General features: G+C 50.1%; 2 protein-coding genes across 6 annotated transcripts in view; both read right to left on the bottom strand.

Annotated features, from left to right (window-relative positions):
* Positions 1-6,037: 6,037 nt before the first annotated feature.
* Positions 6,038-10,295, bottom strand: ZFP36L2 (ZFP36 ring finger protein like 2). The gene is made up of 2 exons (XM_043918141.1): positions 9,907-10,295; positions 6,038-9,413 (listed from the first exon to the last, which is right to left on the bottom strand). Exons 1-2 carry the CDS (start codon positions 9,955-9,957, stop codon positions 7,995-7,997), a joined length of 1,470 nt encoding a protein of 489 aa, XP_043774076.1. The 5' UTR covers positions 9,958-10,295; the 3' UTR covers positions 6,038-7,994.
* A 3,319-nt stretch (positions 10,296-13,614) lies between these two features.
* The window catches only part of THADA (THADA armadillo repeat containing), a 327,909-nt gene continuing 325,374 nt past the window's right edge, over positions 13,615-16,149 (bottom strand). For all 5 annotated transcript variants that reach the window (XM_043918136.1, XM_043918140.1, XM_043918139.1 and 2 more), the window contains one exon: positions 13,615-14,734. In XM_043918136.1, the coding sequence (XP_043774071.1) occupies positions 14,339-14,734 (396 nt within the window). In that variant the 3' untranslated portion in view covers positions 13,615-14,338. The remainder of the gene's footprint in view (positions 14,735-16,149) is intronic.

Here is a 16,149-nt window from a genome sequence, read left to right as displayed (position 1 = left end):
ATATAGACATAAACAAATGCATTTATAATACATCAGAGGATGAAAAATGCTAGGGAAAAAAATAAAGCAGGATGAGAGGTGCCAGATGGGGCTGTTGGGTTGACAGGGTGGTCTGGGTGGCCCCCTGAAAAGGTGACTACAGGAAACTGAAGAAGTGTGAGGAGCGTAGCAGAGGGAACAGCATATGCGAGGGTCCTGAGACAGAGAGTAGGTCCAGCATGACTGTGAACCAGCAAGGAGCCTGAGTGGTAGGAGCAGGCTGAGGGGAGGGAGAGTCAAGGCCTGAAGGGAAAGGGCTAACGGGTGGGCAGGCAGGGATAGACAAGAACCTTGGAAGGCCTTGGTAAGATTTTTAGATTTTACTCTGAGTGAGGATTTTGAGCTCAAAGGTGACTCAAACTCATTGTGTTTTAGAAGTAGAGATGAGGCAGGACAGGGTCTACCCTGGAAGGAAATTCTGGAAGGCCTCCTGGAAATTTCTATTTGTAGATAGTGTGGGAGTAAAGCAGGAGTCTGAGAGGTACCCTGGGATGATGTGAAGAGCCACTGCTTAGCTTCCTTTGAATTCTGCTGCAGCCTTTTCCTAGCTGCGTGGCCTCAGGCCTATGACAACTCCCCTGAGCTCAGTTTCCTCGTCTTTGAAATGGGGACAGTAACAGGGCTTCAGTCTTGACTCTTGGGAATGAGTGCACAAGTATTTTTATGTGGTCATCCACATAGCATGCATCATTATGTAGGGGAAACAGACAATAAAAGAGTTATAAAAGCCAATGTAGGGACTTCCTTGGCAGTCCAGTGGTTAAGATTCTGCACTTCCAATGGAGGGGACATGGATTTTATCCCTGGTTGGGGAATTAAGATCTCACATGCTGTGTGGCATGGCCAAACTAAAAAAAAAACAAACAAAAAACAAAAACACAAACAAACACAGAAAGAAAGAAAAACCAATGTATCACTTTGGAAAACAGAGTTAACAGTTCCTCAAAAAGTTAAATGGGAGTTACCATATGATCCACAATTCTACTTCTGGCTATATAACAAAAAGAACTGAAAACATGTTCACACAAAAATTTGTATATCAATGTTCACAGCAGTATAATTCAACAGTAGCCAAAAGGTGGAAAACAACTCCAATGTCTATCAACTGATGAATGAAAAACAAAAGGCTTTTATTCCTAGGATGGAATATTATCTTGTCGTACAAAAGAATGAAGGCTAATTCAACAAAAATGAACCTTGAAAACAAGCACAGTCCGTGAAGGCAGGAATGGCATATGTCAGCTCACCTCTGTTCCTGCAATGCTGACAGGTACCAGACGATCAAGAATGATCCATGGGATGAACGAAGGGTCCCGGACTGCATCCCAAGGCAGTGGAAGGGAGCCTGGCAGCCTGTCTGACTCACACCAGCCCAGGCCCTCAGCAATATATGCCTTCTTCCCTGTGGCACCTGGGATTTCCATCTTCACAACGCATCACCTTGAGAGTCCAGACATCCTGTGGATACTTCGGCCTGTAGCTTCAGCAGTAGCCAGGCCAGGGAGAAATAACCAGGGTCACCTACCTATCCATGTACCTTAGCCAAGTTCCTCTCCTCTGGGGTGTACCCCTTCTGCACCCAGGGATGCAGGAGAACAAATGGCAGGTCGCCAAGGGCCTACAGCCCCTTCTCCAGTGGTGCAGGGCTCAGAAGCTGTGTGCGAGCAGCCTCTGCCTCCAGCCACTCCAGGGGCGGTGGGACTTGATAAGACGAGGCCCTGGGCCTACATTTCAAAGGGTCTCCTCTCCTCATAAAACTGGCACCAGGCCCAGTGGAGAGGTCACAGGCCACCCCACAGCTTGGTCCGGCCTCCTGCAGAGGGGTCACTGGGAATTCTGCATTTCATCAAATATTGTGGGGGCCATGGAGTTGTATTTGCAAATAATTTTAATTAGCCGGAAACTAGGAGTTTAATAAGTGGAAAACAGAGAACTTTCCAAGGCCACAGCTGGGAAACACTTGCTTTTTAAAAAAATTCCGCCTGGCTTCCCAGGCCAGCTAAACACCCTGACAGGAGGGCCTGACTGCCAGAGGAATCCACAAGGAAAACAAAGCTTATTTTTAGAGAAATATTTTAAACTCTGTTTCAGCCGAGCTCAGGAGTTTTCTTGTCTGTCTAAAATCCTTAATATCTTTACTTCTATTTCAGTGCTGCCTCTCACCCCAGAGGGCACAAGAACTTCTATCTGACAAGAGCTATTTCTGCAACAGATGAAAATAAAAGGGCCCCTCCCCCCGCCAACCAGAGAATTAATTGTTTCTAAATACGTCCCAGCAGTCAGGCCCAGGAGGCCTGTGCCTGGCAGGTGTGAGCGGCCATAAAGTGGGTCTGGGGTCCCTGCAGGCTGAAGGCCTGTCTGCCACCCTTCCACTCAGCCTTGTCCTGCCCACTGCCCTGCAGGAAGCGGGTGACAGCCTGGCTGCCATTTCCGGGTTTTGAAAACAGTTTTCAACTTGAAAGAGCCTGTGAAAAAGGACTGCTGTTCCTCGGAAGGTGTTGTTAACACTCCCCAACAGAGACACCCCCCCTCCATCACACGGATACAACCAGATCCAAACATACAGCAACACCCAAAGATCCTTCCCCACACCCCACAGACCCACACACCTACCCATACAGAAACAGCTACACAGACACACCCACTCACAGCAACAGGCGCACCCAAACCCACCCACACTCACATTCAGATACATACACAAAGCAACAGAACACACACACAGCAACAGACACATTGAAACCCATACCCACATTCACACACACAGAGCAACAGACACGCTGAAACCTACACTCACACAGATACACACACATACCTACACACACACAGCAAGACATGCTCAGACCTATACCCACATTCATGCACACATACACAGAGCAACAGACACACCCAGACCCACACCCACACTCACAGAGTTCCATACCCACTCACCAACTCTCACACCCTGCAGACATACATACCTCACAAATATCACAAATGTAACAGATCCATTCACCCCACAGTTGCAGCCACATATACCAGGATTCTACAGCAACCCCCCACAGACACAGACCCCTGACATAGAGCAATGCATGCCCGTGTATACGCCCAGCCAGAGAGACAAGGACCCAGAAACACCCTCCCTGTGGATACCCTCTCAAAAGACTTCCCTCCACACACACAGATACACCCTTAGACACACATCCACACTCATACACTTTCCAGGTCCAGCAAGTACTGTCAGGAGAGGTTAGGAGAACCCCCCTAGGCAGCAGTGGACCTGGAGGTGCTATGGCTTCTTGCTGCCCTGGGGTGGGGGGCCCCCTTCCCACAGGGTTCCTCCAGGGGCAGGCATGTTCAGCTGCCAGGCTCTGGCTCCTCCCTGACCCTCCCTCTTTTTTCTCCCTTCCTCCTGGCCTTGCCTGCAGCACAAATTGGAACTGCCCTGGATGGCCACAAATTTGCACATCCCCCAGAAAGCCAACAAGAATAAACACAGTTCAATGATGTAACAACAATGGAGAATAGTTATAGGCTCTTGATAGAAGGTAAGCCTGGCTGCTTACCAAGGGCCGTGTAAGCTCCCATGAACTCAAAGGCCAGGGAAGATGCAGGGACCCAACTTCTGCTTTCAAGAAGATGTGGCCAGAGTTTGCCACACTCTTGAGGCCATATCTGCCCTCACTCTTGTCACTTAGAGCACAATGATGATCAAATGCCTGGAGACAGTTCCCTTCCAGGTTTAAATGCTCTCTCGTGGGCTTACTCTCTGCATACATTTAGCCTGGATGTTTCTGAGACCCCCCAGGCCAATTTCACCACCAAGCATCCTGGTACTGAGCCAGATCTGCAGCCAAGAGCTATGCCTGTTTGTTCTTCCCACCTTGGGCCCTCCAGGCCTGGTCCTTTCATGTGGGTTCCTGAACCATGGCAGGCCTCACAATCCTCCATCTATTCCCAAGGGTGGGTGCAAAGCTTTGGCCTTCTCAATAGTATTTTTGTGTGCCCCCACCGCCCCCGTTTCATACACTCAGCAGTAGGTTCAGACAGTGAGGGGTGGGAAGTATCTACATGCATGCAGCCTGTCTCAGAAATAATTTAGAAAGTGATGTACACTAATTGGGCTGCTTCAAAAATAGTTTTAGTTTTTTAGTTTTTTTTTTTAGTTTTAGTTTTTTAACAGCTAGTAGAAATGCTACTATTGAGCCATTCTCAACACCATCATGCTCTGGGCTCATTTTCACTACTAACTACAAAAGAATTTTATCTTGGGTATAAGACAGGAGTTAGTTTTAGTTCCACTCCCCATCGTGTGATAGGAATCCTGGCTTGTTCTTACTTGCAGTTTTTACTTCAAGTTCCCTTAATTTACAAGGAAACTTGTCTAAGGGTGATCCAGCAATAGCAGAGCGTTTTTTGTTTGCTGTTAATTCCAGCCGCTGCAGAAAGACAATGACCCCATACCCTCCACTGATCTGCAGCAAGAGGAAATTTCTGAATGACCCCCCCTCCCACACACACACCCCCCGCAGCTTTGCACGCTCCACTGGGTCTAAAATACAAAACATCAGCTCCTAGCAGTTGGGCTTTCAAACAAACCGATTTTTAAAAATGAATGTGGCTTACCCCAAAAAGAAGTCGAACGTTCCAGTTGATCAAAAAGTACTTGTTTAGGAAAATCAGTTTTGGAATGAAGTGGAAACAAGGCCTTTGAAATGCAGTTTGGCCCTACATAGCACCACATTTTAGACTTTTCCTTGCCATTGCACATTCTTTATGGTAAAGAGGACTCTGAGCCCGCAGGTTTTCACCCGTCCAGTCCTCCAGGGCCACAAGCTTCCCTTCCCCCACCGCTGAAGCTTTCAGCCAGGGGCCAGGCATTTGGAACTTTGAAATTGTTCCCGATCCCCTTTGGCAGCGTGCACCCAGCACCAAAACGCTCCAGTTTAACACCAGCGCAATCACTGTTAGCGTGAAGCAGCTGCTCAAGGCCAGGCGGGCTCCACTGATCACCCCCACCCAACCAGACTCAGCTGTGAGACTCAGGAGACCCCAGTGAACACAGGGTCAAGGGGATGGGAGTAGAGTGATAGAACCCAGTTGCTGCAGATGAGGAAACAAACTTTTGTTAAAGCTATTTACTTTGGAAAAAGTGAACTGTGTGTGTGTTAGGGGTGGGTGAGGGGTAGAGAAGGAAAAACAGGAATTGTTTTATGAAGCACATTTTTAAGCTTTAAAGCAACTGTAGCAAAGAACCATATTCGGGTTTTGTTCAGTTGTGTGAGAATCAGCAGAGAGATTGAAAGCTTTTTTTTATCCTTCCTTTTTTCCAGACCTGGGTTGAATTTGCTTTCTGGCCGCTTATATTAGTCTCAAGCACAAACACTAATCCTTTTGCATAAATAACGTGTGTGCTCACTCCCAGAGGAAGCCGTCCACATAAACAAACACTACCCAGATATAAGTTTAACTTGTTTAATCTTCCTTCTCTTTCCGTCCTCAGCACAACCAGGCTTTCCAAAGTCCAGGCCAAACCCTGGTTCTCTGGCCCAGAAAGGCTGGGCTTTAACTTCCCACCCCCAATTCAGCCAGGGGCTGGCAAGACCCTCCTCACCCAAGCAGTTGTTTCCCGGGTGTCCCATTGGAAAAAAAAAAAAAAAATCCAGACCTTCAGCTGCCACAGCGGACACGTGATCGCTTGGTGACTCACAGGCGGGCCACACCCCTCAGGCCTCCCAGCCAGGACCTGCTACCAGTCAGCCAACTCGGGGATGCATCTTATTAGCAAAGGGAACAGCTAGCTAAACTAATGCCCTTGACAGTCTAAATTACTTTCTTTCAGCTGAAAGAACTTGCTATTAAAACACATAGGGAGACAAGCTCTTCTGAACTCGGGCTCTGCCAGCCCTCTAAACCCTAGCACCCAACTCTCTAAGACCTGGGCAATGCCTGACAGTGGTGGGAAGCTAGAAAGCTCTGTAGGTATCCCCATTTTAAAAAAGGAAGCTTTCTTACACATTAATACCTTTTTTTTTTCCCAGAAGTTTTATTGGGGGAAAACTACAAAACATTTACAGTACAATGTTTACAGTCACAATTTGTAGTGAACTGATTCCCCAAATATATTACAACTCAAGTTGACTTAACCTTGTTACATTCAAAATACCTACTTCTGTCAAAGTAGTCCACAATACATACATACATAGTGCTCCAACTGTACCTACGTACAAACTAAAGCTACTGCTCATTCAGCCGCTGTCCAGAAAAGCATTCCTGCCTTTCCACACGGGGAAAAAAAATAGTACAAGTTTTGGAATTTTCTGTAATTAAACAAGGCATATTCATGTACTACATACCATTTTAGCACTAAGAGGTGGCCTCTTCACTTTATATCTATATAAAAAAAAGTGGTAAAAATCTTCTCCTTTTGTGCAGTTGAACCCATCCTACATTCAGATTCTCTCAAGCACTAATAGACAAAATACTTATTTGGTTGAAGAAAATTTAAGGCAAGTTCTGGCCCTTCCAAAGGCACTGTGAGATTACCCTCCCCCCCCCCCCCCATTATTGCTACATGTCTTTATATGCAGAGTATGTCACAGTAGAACTGGTGGAATAAGCAAACAAAAAACATCTTTTGCTAATTTATGAAGTTGGAATGAGAAAAGCATGCCACATGTAAGCCTGATTGCAATGTGGTCATTTTTTTCTTTTAAAGTTGGATGGGCTACAACCATTATACATTCTAAGAAAAACTCATAAGATATTCCTCAAACTACTTCCACAGCATCAAGATAGATTTCTGTAAAGAAATCATGCAATCTTTCAAAATTTACGTAAACAAGGAAAGAAATTAATGAAATAAATATTACATACAATCTCTTAAATTAAGATTTTTTTTACTCATTTACAATAAAATAACCATGTGAAGTTACAAAAGGCATATATTACTGTGAAAAGAACATACACTCCACATTTTGCCGATTAATAATGGCAATCATAACTTAACATAATAAAAGAATATATATCTATTGCTTTTCATCATACTTGATAAATACAGTATGAACAAAATTTTCAATGTATACTTTTCACAAGATAATAAATAAGTTAAATAGTTTTTTTCATATTGAGTTGTGGTGCAGTGGTGCGAATCAACTCAAAACAGCTAAAAATTCAGCAGTTATTCCCCAACAATTACGAACTAAGCTCTGCCCAAGGCTTCCAGAAAGAGCAGACAAAATGGTTCTAAATTAAACATCCCCTAAGTGGTAGCAATGAAACCAGTAACCAGTATGAAACTTTGGAATGCAAGGGTTTTTTTTTTCCAGACATATATAACTTTGTTAAAAAACAAAACACCTATGGAGCTGAGGTCTACTATCAAGGCATATTCTTGGCAGAATATTGGATTCTAAAAGCTTATAGGTTTAGCAAGGCGGTGGTTGGCTGGTTTGTTTACACTGGTCTGGGACAAACAATTAGGAACTTCTCTCAAGATAAGAGTCCCGACATCTGGACTGTAACTAATGCTTTTCAAGTGAAGATATGGAATGGTGGTTGATAGCTGCTGGTGCTGGGTTGATTTTTCCTAAAATCCCAAGCTCATCGGAGACCTAAAAAAGTTTGTTGTTTGGTTTTTTGTTCTATTCGCATCACAACTGCTCTGTTGTGAGTCTTTTGTTCATCAATACAAAAAGTTCGTTGGCTTTTTTCCCGCTCAACAAGAATGAAACTTCGTAATAATAATAAAAATAATAATAATAATAAAAAAACAAAAAACGAAGAGGGAACCGAAAGGGGAGGGGTGGGGGCCCCTCCCGGCACTCAAGTTCGAGTCCAAGTGCTCGGCACAGCCTGCAGTCTGCTTGTGGCCGATGTAACCCCCCACACTCCTGTGCCCCCCTGCCCCTAAGCAGGGGCGCCCTCCAACACCCCCAGAACGGCCTTCCCTTCCTCCTCCTCACTGGCGCCCTCTTGCCTCAGTCGTCGGAGATGGAGAGGCGGCTGAAGATGGGCAGGCGGCGACCCGGGTCAAGGCCGGGGGACTCAGAGCCGCTGAGGCTGCCCGAGCTCAGGGAGCCGCTCAAGTAGCTGTCGCGGTCCGACAGCGAGTCTGGGGGGCTGGGGGGCGCGTCGAACACCGGCGACTCGGACAGGCGGCGTGGCAGCTGGAAGCTGAAGGGCGGCGAGGGCGGCGCGGCGGCGCTGGCAGGGAGGGGCGCGCTGGGCGGCGCCGGGGGCTGCGCGGGGGGCACCAGGCCCTGCTGCTGCTGCTGCTGGCTGCGATAGTAGGCGGCGGCAGCCACGGCGGCGAAGTTGTGGGTCTGGATGGCGAGCGGTGTGATGAGGCTGCTCAGCTCCGGGCCGAAGGCGAAGGCGTTGTTGGCGCACGAGGCCGACGAGCAGGTGGCGCAGGGCGCGCCGGGGGCGAGCAGGTCCTCCGCGCCCCCGGTGCCGTACAGCAGCGCGGCCGCGGCCGCCGCCGCAGCAGAGGCGCAGCACGTCGGGGCGCCGGAGGGCGTGGAGGCTGCCGAGGCCGAGGAGCAGGACGAAGCGGACGACGAGCAAGACGAGGCCGAGGAGCAGGAGGGCGGCGGCGGCGTGCGCGACGTGGGGCTGTCTAGGAGCAGGGGCGACTCTAGGCCCCCAGGGGGCTGGTGGTGGCCCGACGGGAAGCCCGAGAAGCTGAGGCTATGGTGCAGCTTGGGCCGCGGTTCCCGCGGGAAGCCTAGGTGCAGCGCGTCGCGGGCGCTGAAGGTGCGCAAGTCCCCGGAGGCGCCCCCGGACGGCGCGGGTCGCCGCTCATCAGCGTTGTGGATGAAGTGGCAGCGCGGCCCGTAGGGGCAGAAGCCGATGGTGTGGAAGGTGCGGCACAGCTCGGTCTTGTACTTGGGGTGTCGCGTCAGGCTGCGCAGCTCGTGGAAGCCGTGCGCGAACTGGCACTTCTCGCCGTACTTGCAGGTGCCACTCTCCTCGAAGGGTCGGCACAGCTCAGTTTTGTAGCGCGTCGAATTGATCTGGGAGCCGCCGCCCCCCTTCTGCTGTTGCTGCAGGTGCAGGAGGTGCTGGCTGCGCTCCCCATTCTCGCTGAACGAGCGGTCCCGGAATTTGTTCTCCTTGTTCAGCAGGGCGGTGCCACCGCCCCCGGACGGCTCCTTGAGGGTGCCGTAGGAGGCCGAGCCGCCGGCCGCCGCGCTACCGTTAGCCGCGCCCGGGAACTTGGGCGAGCAGCTGCCGGGGCTAGGCGCGGGGTGGGCGAGTGCGTGCAGGTTGCTGGCCGAGTGCCGTCGGAGGAAGCCCGGCGTGAAGCCCGAGCTGGGGGCGGTGGCCACGGGTGTCCCCACCGCCTTCTTGTCCAGCATGTTGTTCAGATTGAGGTTGGCCAGGGATTTCTCCGTCTGCCAAGAGGAGGGGAGCGGGGAAGGGATGAAAAGGGAGGAGGGAAGAGTTGGGACGAGTTGCCGAGTAGCCACTACCAGCCCTCCGATTCTTTTTCCTTTTTTCGGATCTCGATTCGGCCCAACCTCCACCCTTAAACACGCACAAGAATCAAGTTAGCATTGGGAGGAGCCGGACTCTCCCACCCTAGGCCGCGCTGCGTCGCGACATGTGATCCTCAGCCGTGGGCCGCAGGCCTGGGCGGCGCAAACCCCGTCCGGGAAGCCCCGGGCAGCGTGGCTGTGGTCGGCCGCGGAGAAACTAACAGCTACAGCGACTCCCTTCTGCCTTTCCTCCCAACTGCTCCTTCTCCCCGCCCCCAGGCTCGAGCAGCAGTGCAAACTCTGGGATTTTTCCCGAATCTAAAAAAGTCAGAGCGGGAAGACAACCCCCAAAGCCGAGGACAGAAGGCCAAGCCTGAAAACTTGATGGGCTCCCTGCTCACCCGCGTACCTTGCACAAGAAGTCGATATCGTAGAAGGCGGACAGAAGTGTGGTCGACATGTTTCTGGATCCTCTAATGGTCGGAGCTGCAGACTGGGAGATCCGGAGGAGCCCTCGGGGCGGCGCGGCCGGGCCCGAGCCACGACGAGTAACGGGCGAGGGGCGAGGGAGGGACCGAAAGTTTGCTGGGGGGCGAGAAAAGAGGGAGCGTGGGCAGCAGCGCGGACTGGTTTGAGGGTGCCCGGGAGTGCGGAGTTGGGGGGAAAGAAGAGTGAAGCTAGAGCGCTCCTCCGCGCCCCGGGGTGCCCGGCCCGCCCCCCCGCGCGGAGCCGACGGCAGCTCGCGGACTGGTGGAACTCAGCGGCCCGCGAGCGCGCGCCCTATATAGAGCCCCCGGAGCGCGGCCGCCCCGGGGCGGGCGTACCAGGGGAGGGGACAGAACGCTGACCCCGCCGGGGTCTCCAGGCAACGCTGCCCGCCCGCTGGCGGACGTCAGGAGCCTTCCTGGCCTCCCATTGGCCGCCGCCAATTTTTTTCCTCTGGGGGAGGGGACGGAGAGGCCTCGGGGCGGGGCTGGCCGCCTGGGCGCCCGGGGCGGCATGGAGATCTCGGCCGAGAGGGGTGCTGCTGGTTGGTGGCGGGAAGATACGGCTCTCCTCCTCTGGGGCTGTTCTGTCGGAAATCCCCAGCACGTCTAACGTGGCCGGGTTTCTGCAGCCCTGAACGTGTCTTTCCCCGCCCGATCCTGCTTGGCGAAATTGCGGAGCTTTTATCTCCCACTCTCAGTTTTATACTGGGCGCGGGAATTGCAAAGTGCAAGAATATTGCAACCGTCCGCGCGGCCCGGCGGCTTTGCAAAGGGCTCTCTGGCCGGGGGGCGGGGACTCTGGGCCGGAGTCTGACGGGTGGTGGCTGCGTCCCGACTGCACGTGGAGATGCGGTGGGGGTGGGGGCGGGAGCGGCCACGCGGGCGGCCGCCTGGGCAGTCTCTCCCGGAGGAGCCTGGGCGCGTTTCTCCGCCCCTCTTCCCGCCCAGACTGCAGTAAACAGGGCTTGAATGCCGAGGCCTGCCGGGCAGGGCTGAGTGTCTGAGGACAAGGCGCTGGCTTTGCTAATCACATCACAAGACCTTGAGCCAGGGCCAAAGGCGCAGAGTGGCGCGGGGCGTCCCGGGCGGGAGAGCCGGCTGGGAGGACGGGAGGAAAGGCCAGGAGAGCCGCGCAGGCAGGGAGGCCACTTCCCGCCGCGTTGTCCGTCTGCTGGTCTGTCCGGCTTTCCCCAGTCCTCCTGGGGGTCGAGGTACAGCTGCGAGCCGAGGCTCCCGTCCGCCGCAACCTTGGCCTGGCGCGCCCTCCTAGACCCTCCCTGGCCATTTAGGGCGCTGCACCCTGCCTTAGCTCGTCCTGGGTTGCGGGCTCCCGCTGAGGCCGACCCGCAGCCAGGCAAGGCTGGGCACCGAAGATTCGCCTAGTGGGCTCGCCTTACCTTCTCTTGCCAGTCCCACACCCCAGAAGCCTGCATTGGTATAAGATTTTGCCAACCGGTGCCCTCCGAGTGCGAGGCAGACACCACCCCGCCCCAGCACCCAGTGAGGCTTAAGCCGCTGTCAGATCTGGGGTCCGGTCCAGGACACTTCCCGTCTACGCAGACGCTGCCTCTGAAAGGCTGGAGTCCGGCCCATGATTTCGCACACCTGGCAGCCTAGGCTGTTACTGGGCCTAAGTTGGAAGGTCCAGTACCTGCCAGGGAAAGAAGCTCCCGCGACCCACGCCCCCTTGCCCAGTTGATCTTATTTCTGGCTGTGTTTCCTTGTGCTTATTTACATTCCGCTGCACTCACTCCTCTCAGTACCCTGGGAAGGAATGAACTAGGCCTGTCTCTCAGGAAACCAACTCCTTCAAGTTCAGCTTGCATGCAGAGCCAACTGCTGGACTCTCCACCCATCCAGGGTGCTTGAGCCAAGGCAGGGCTGCAAGGACTTTAGGATCAGAATCATAAGGCTGGAGTTCAGCCTCCTTCCCTTATAAACCACATGGTTTTAGACAAATCACATAATCACTTGGGCACCTGGGTTTCCTTGTAAAACTAACATAATTCCTGCTTTACTAATCTACACCTTTTGTCAAGGTGCCAATGCAAATGAGTTACCAGTTATGGTGTTTAAAAGATAAACAAGTATATTCCATCTTATTTATTAAAACAAATTGACAAAGCAAAAAAATGGAGCAAGTCAGACCTCTGGGGCATGGCTGGATGGGTGAAGGTCCAAAGAATGGTGAATGCAGAGCTGAGAGGGCACCAAATCTTGGACCCTCCAGCTTGGAGCCAAGGGCAGTGACCTCAGAAGAAGTGACTGCTTTAGTCTCACCACCCAGCCTACACTGATGGTTAGACAAGGCTGGGCAATCCTGGTGGAGACTTGTAGCCTGGAACACCCAAGAACCCTGACCCTGTTTTGTTCTTTGTTGAAATGAACCCAAGAGTTTGAGGATGGCTCTGACAGTGGGGTATTCTGAATTGCCCCTGGGAATGCATCAGTAAAGTGTGAAACAGCCATTTCCCAGGCCACCACCTCTGCTACTGAAGGTCAGTGACAACATTTCAGATACAAAAACCAGTGGAAACATCTGTCTCTCCTGTACTCCCAAGCTGGCTACAACCAGCCAAGATCAAAATCGGGTAATTCCCAGTCAACACCTATGAGAACACCCACTTTGTGAGCTGGGTAGAAGACTTTGGAGCTTGCATGTAAACATGCTATGGTACATGCTTTGGTACAGAATACCTGCTGGTAGAAATATTTTTATTATCATATAACTGCTTTTATTTCATTTTAAATGGAGAAAAAAGGAATGCTGGCCTTTTCCAGTGAGCTGAGCTTTATTAGAGCCAGTTTCATAATTATTCTACCATGGTTATCATTATGTTGTACCAACAATTACCTGACTTCTCACCAGCCATGTCTTCTCAGAACAAAAAGAAATGTTAAGCTGGCAACTTTCCATCAAGTGTGGGCTACACAGATGCCTAACCAGGTAATTAATTCAGGATCACAACACATTTTGAGGTGAATAGTGCAAAACCACCAGGGAATTTCTGTTCTCTTTAGGACAAAACTTTGGACACTAAATTAACTTTTTTGCATGCCTCTTCCTACAGCTCTTTACTAGTAGGCTCTATTTTTTAGTGTTAGGTGGTTTTCTTTCAAAAAGAAACAAATTATATTTGAAATATAAATCTTTCTGCAGTAGGAAATGATCATACCAAACCCTCTCCCTGCTAAACTGCTTGATCAAACCCTCAAACATCAATAAAATAATTCTAACTGGTTGCTCACCTGTGAAGTATTTAAAATCTTTAGACTCTAAAAGCTGAAACAAGTGTACATACACTTACTGAAATGGTTTCTTCAGATAACTAGGATGAAGTTAACGTGGATGAGGTTATGACCTATCCAGGCTATGAGTTTCAAGATAATTGTCTTTGGGTGACACTTTGAAATTACAAATTAAAAACGGTAAGCCAGTGAAAAACAAAATCAGCAGCAAAACGTATGCAATAGCGACACCTGCTGGGTGTCTGAGGAAGTGGGGAGGGCTGGATTTAGAAAAGCAGAAAATCCTAAGGTTTGTATATTAAATCACTAAAATGGATAAATATTTTCTGTGATCCTAAGTAAGAATCTTTTTGCAACCAAGAAAATGATAGTAAACAGCGTAGACATCAAATAAGTCATTTATTCTGACTCCTCCCAGGTTCCTTCTAACAGCCAAGAGGCTATGGTTTCAGTGGGTGGTAAAATATGATTTCTTACATTGGGGGTCAGGGGTAGGAGCATGTAATGGCTCTTTTAATAATTAGGATGGCATGTGCAGGTCACTGAAGGCTTAAACATGCAGACACTAAAAACAAAATTATTTGTATGAAGTTAATGCTTAATTCTCCCAGGATCCAACATTTGGAACATATTTCTTACTTCACTAAAATTGAATAAAATTTGAAATTCAGACCAAGTGGGCTGTTTGCTGACTAATCCAACTCTTACAACCAGCCAAAAATGGGGGGTGGGGTGGGGAATCTTGTCTTAAAACCCAATTCTGTGTAGTCAATTCAGAGGAAAATGCAGGCTGGCTCTGGTTGGACATTGGAGGTCCTGGGGGATGAGAAAGGTTAATTCAGGCCTGCAGGTGGCCTGCACCTGGGAACAGAGTCAATATTCACTGTGGTAGCCTCACTTCCTACAGTAGCTGCAATAAACGAGGCTGCCTTGAATGACTGAACCGAAGAAAAAATCCTCTGTGGGACAGAAGACGACTCACAGAAGGGAGATGGGGGGAGGGGGCGCGGTGTGAAGGGGGAGAAGATGCTGGAGTTTCTGTTGAACATTTTCCTATTAATTGAGTGGAGGAATAACCCACCCCATCCCAATCCCACAAATCCTTCAACAAGCTGTTTCTGTTCTCGGAAGTGTTAACTGATTCGCTGCTGTAGAAGAATCCAAAGCCCTGAGAACTAGGGTGTCCTCCCTTTCCTCTCCTTCCAGAATGGCCAGCAGCCTCAGACAAGCCAAAGTCCTTTCCTCCCAAATGCGCAGTCTCATGAACTCCGCCGTCTTCAAAAACTCAGCAGTGGGAGGCAGCACTCTGAAGAGCTGGGAAAGGAGGTGACGTTGCTCCGATGCAGTCCTTTGAAAATGACGGAGCATCTCCGGGCTGAGGGGACACCCTCTGGACTCACAGAGGAGGCGGAAGAGGTGCTTGTAGAGGTATTTCACGAAGATCAGGGTCTCGGCCCAAAAGTTGATTTCCGTTTTTTCAAACGGGTAGTCTTCTTCCACCTGAATCAGATGAAAAAGCCAAAACCCAGCCTTATGGGGGATGCTGACCCAGCCCCAGTCCAGAGCGGAGTCCTGGCAGATGCAGAAGCAGTGTGTCCCCTCCCCCACCTGACAGCGGGCGCACTTCCGCCTGTCAACACCCCTGTACACACACCGCTTGCAGCCTTGAAGGTCACCTTCGATGTTCACTCATCGTACTTCTCCACCGGAGAGGAATTCCTCCCCCCGCAGACTTAACATGACCTTTGATAAAGATGTGTTTGTGGTTCTCAGCCAAGATACCTTGGGGGACTGGTGCTGAAAAGGGGATCTCAAAACAGGAGGGGGCCCTAGACCTGAAGGTGCATCTAGAAATCAGAGAGGAGCGGGAAGGGAGATGTGAGCAGCAGAACAAAGAGCTAAGTATTGCCAAACATGAGACACTGCTCTCTGAGGATGAAGCCCAGTTTCTATAATGCTGGGGACTTTCAAGGTCATTTTTACTGTAGACACTTTATCTTGTCTCCAAATTTCCCATAAACAGACTGCTTTTTGAACTCTTGGCCTGCTGGTGATGCCAAGAAGGCCAGCTGAGTCAGACACTAGGGAAGAGGAATTTCAGTTCTCAGGATGCTTTTGCTGCTTATCTGGGTCCTCAGTTTCCCTATCGGAGAAGGCAGTGGCACCCCACTCCAGTACTCTTGCCTGGAAAATCCCATGGACGGAGGAGCCTGGTAGGCTGCAGTCCATGAGGTTGTGAAGAGTCGAACACGACTGAGCGACTTCACTTTCCCTTTTCACTTTCATGCATTGGAGAAGGAAATGGCAACCCACTGCAGTGTTCTTGCCTGGAGAATCCCAGGGATGGGGGAGCCTGGTGGACTGCCATCTATGGGGTCGCAGAGTTGGACACGACTGATGTGACTTAGCAGCATCAGCAGCAGCAGTTTCCCTATCTGTTGACTGCTCCCCTTGGAGTGGTTTAATAGTTTTATAGTTAATAGTAATAGTTATTATTAATATTAATAATTTATTATATATAATAATATATTTATATAATATTAATGTATAATATTATATTATATTACATATAATATATAATATGATATAATATAATAATATATTAATATTAATAATAATAGTTAATAAAAATAACTTTAATTTTAATAAAATAGCAGTTTATTAAACTGGAAGGGTTTAATAGTTTTCTTCTAGCAGCCGAGACCCTGGAAGGACCCTGATTCTCTGGAAGTGTTTCAGCTTCAGACCTAACTGTGGGGAGCCCCTGGTTACTCTAATCTTGATGAATAAGCATTCTCCATAATTAAACTCTCAACTTCCAAAGGACCTCTTTCGAAGTCCCCTCCCCCACAATGATGGGAAGGCTTACCACTGGAACCCCTAACTCAGCAGGAGAGCTGCCCGAGGAGCACCCA

Source organism: Cervus elaphus, chromosome 11 (genome assembly GCF_910594005.1).
Source record: "Cervus elaphus chromosome 11, mCerEla1.1, whole genome shotgun sequence".
Classification (NCBI taxonomy): Eukaryota; Metazoa; Chordata; class Mammalia; order Artiodactyla; family Cervidae; genus Cervus; species Cervus elaphus.
The sequence above is the reverse complement of the archived record's forward strand: the minus strand, read 5'-3'. Positions and strand labels throughout refer to the sequence as shown.

Bases quoted from the DNA above. Each gene is read 5' to 3' on its own strand.
- ZFP36L2 (XM_043918141.1), bottom strand. From the start codon at position 9,957: ATGTCGACCACACTTCTGTCCGCCTTCTACGATATCGACTTCTTGTGC. The intron at 9,414-9,906 runs GTACGCGGGTGA...TCCTCTTGGCAG, and splicing joins ATATCGACTTCTTGTGCAAG to ACGGAGAAATCCCTGGCCAA.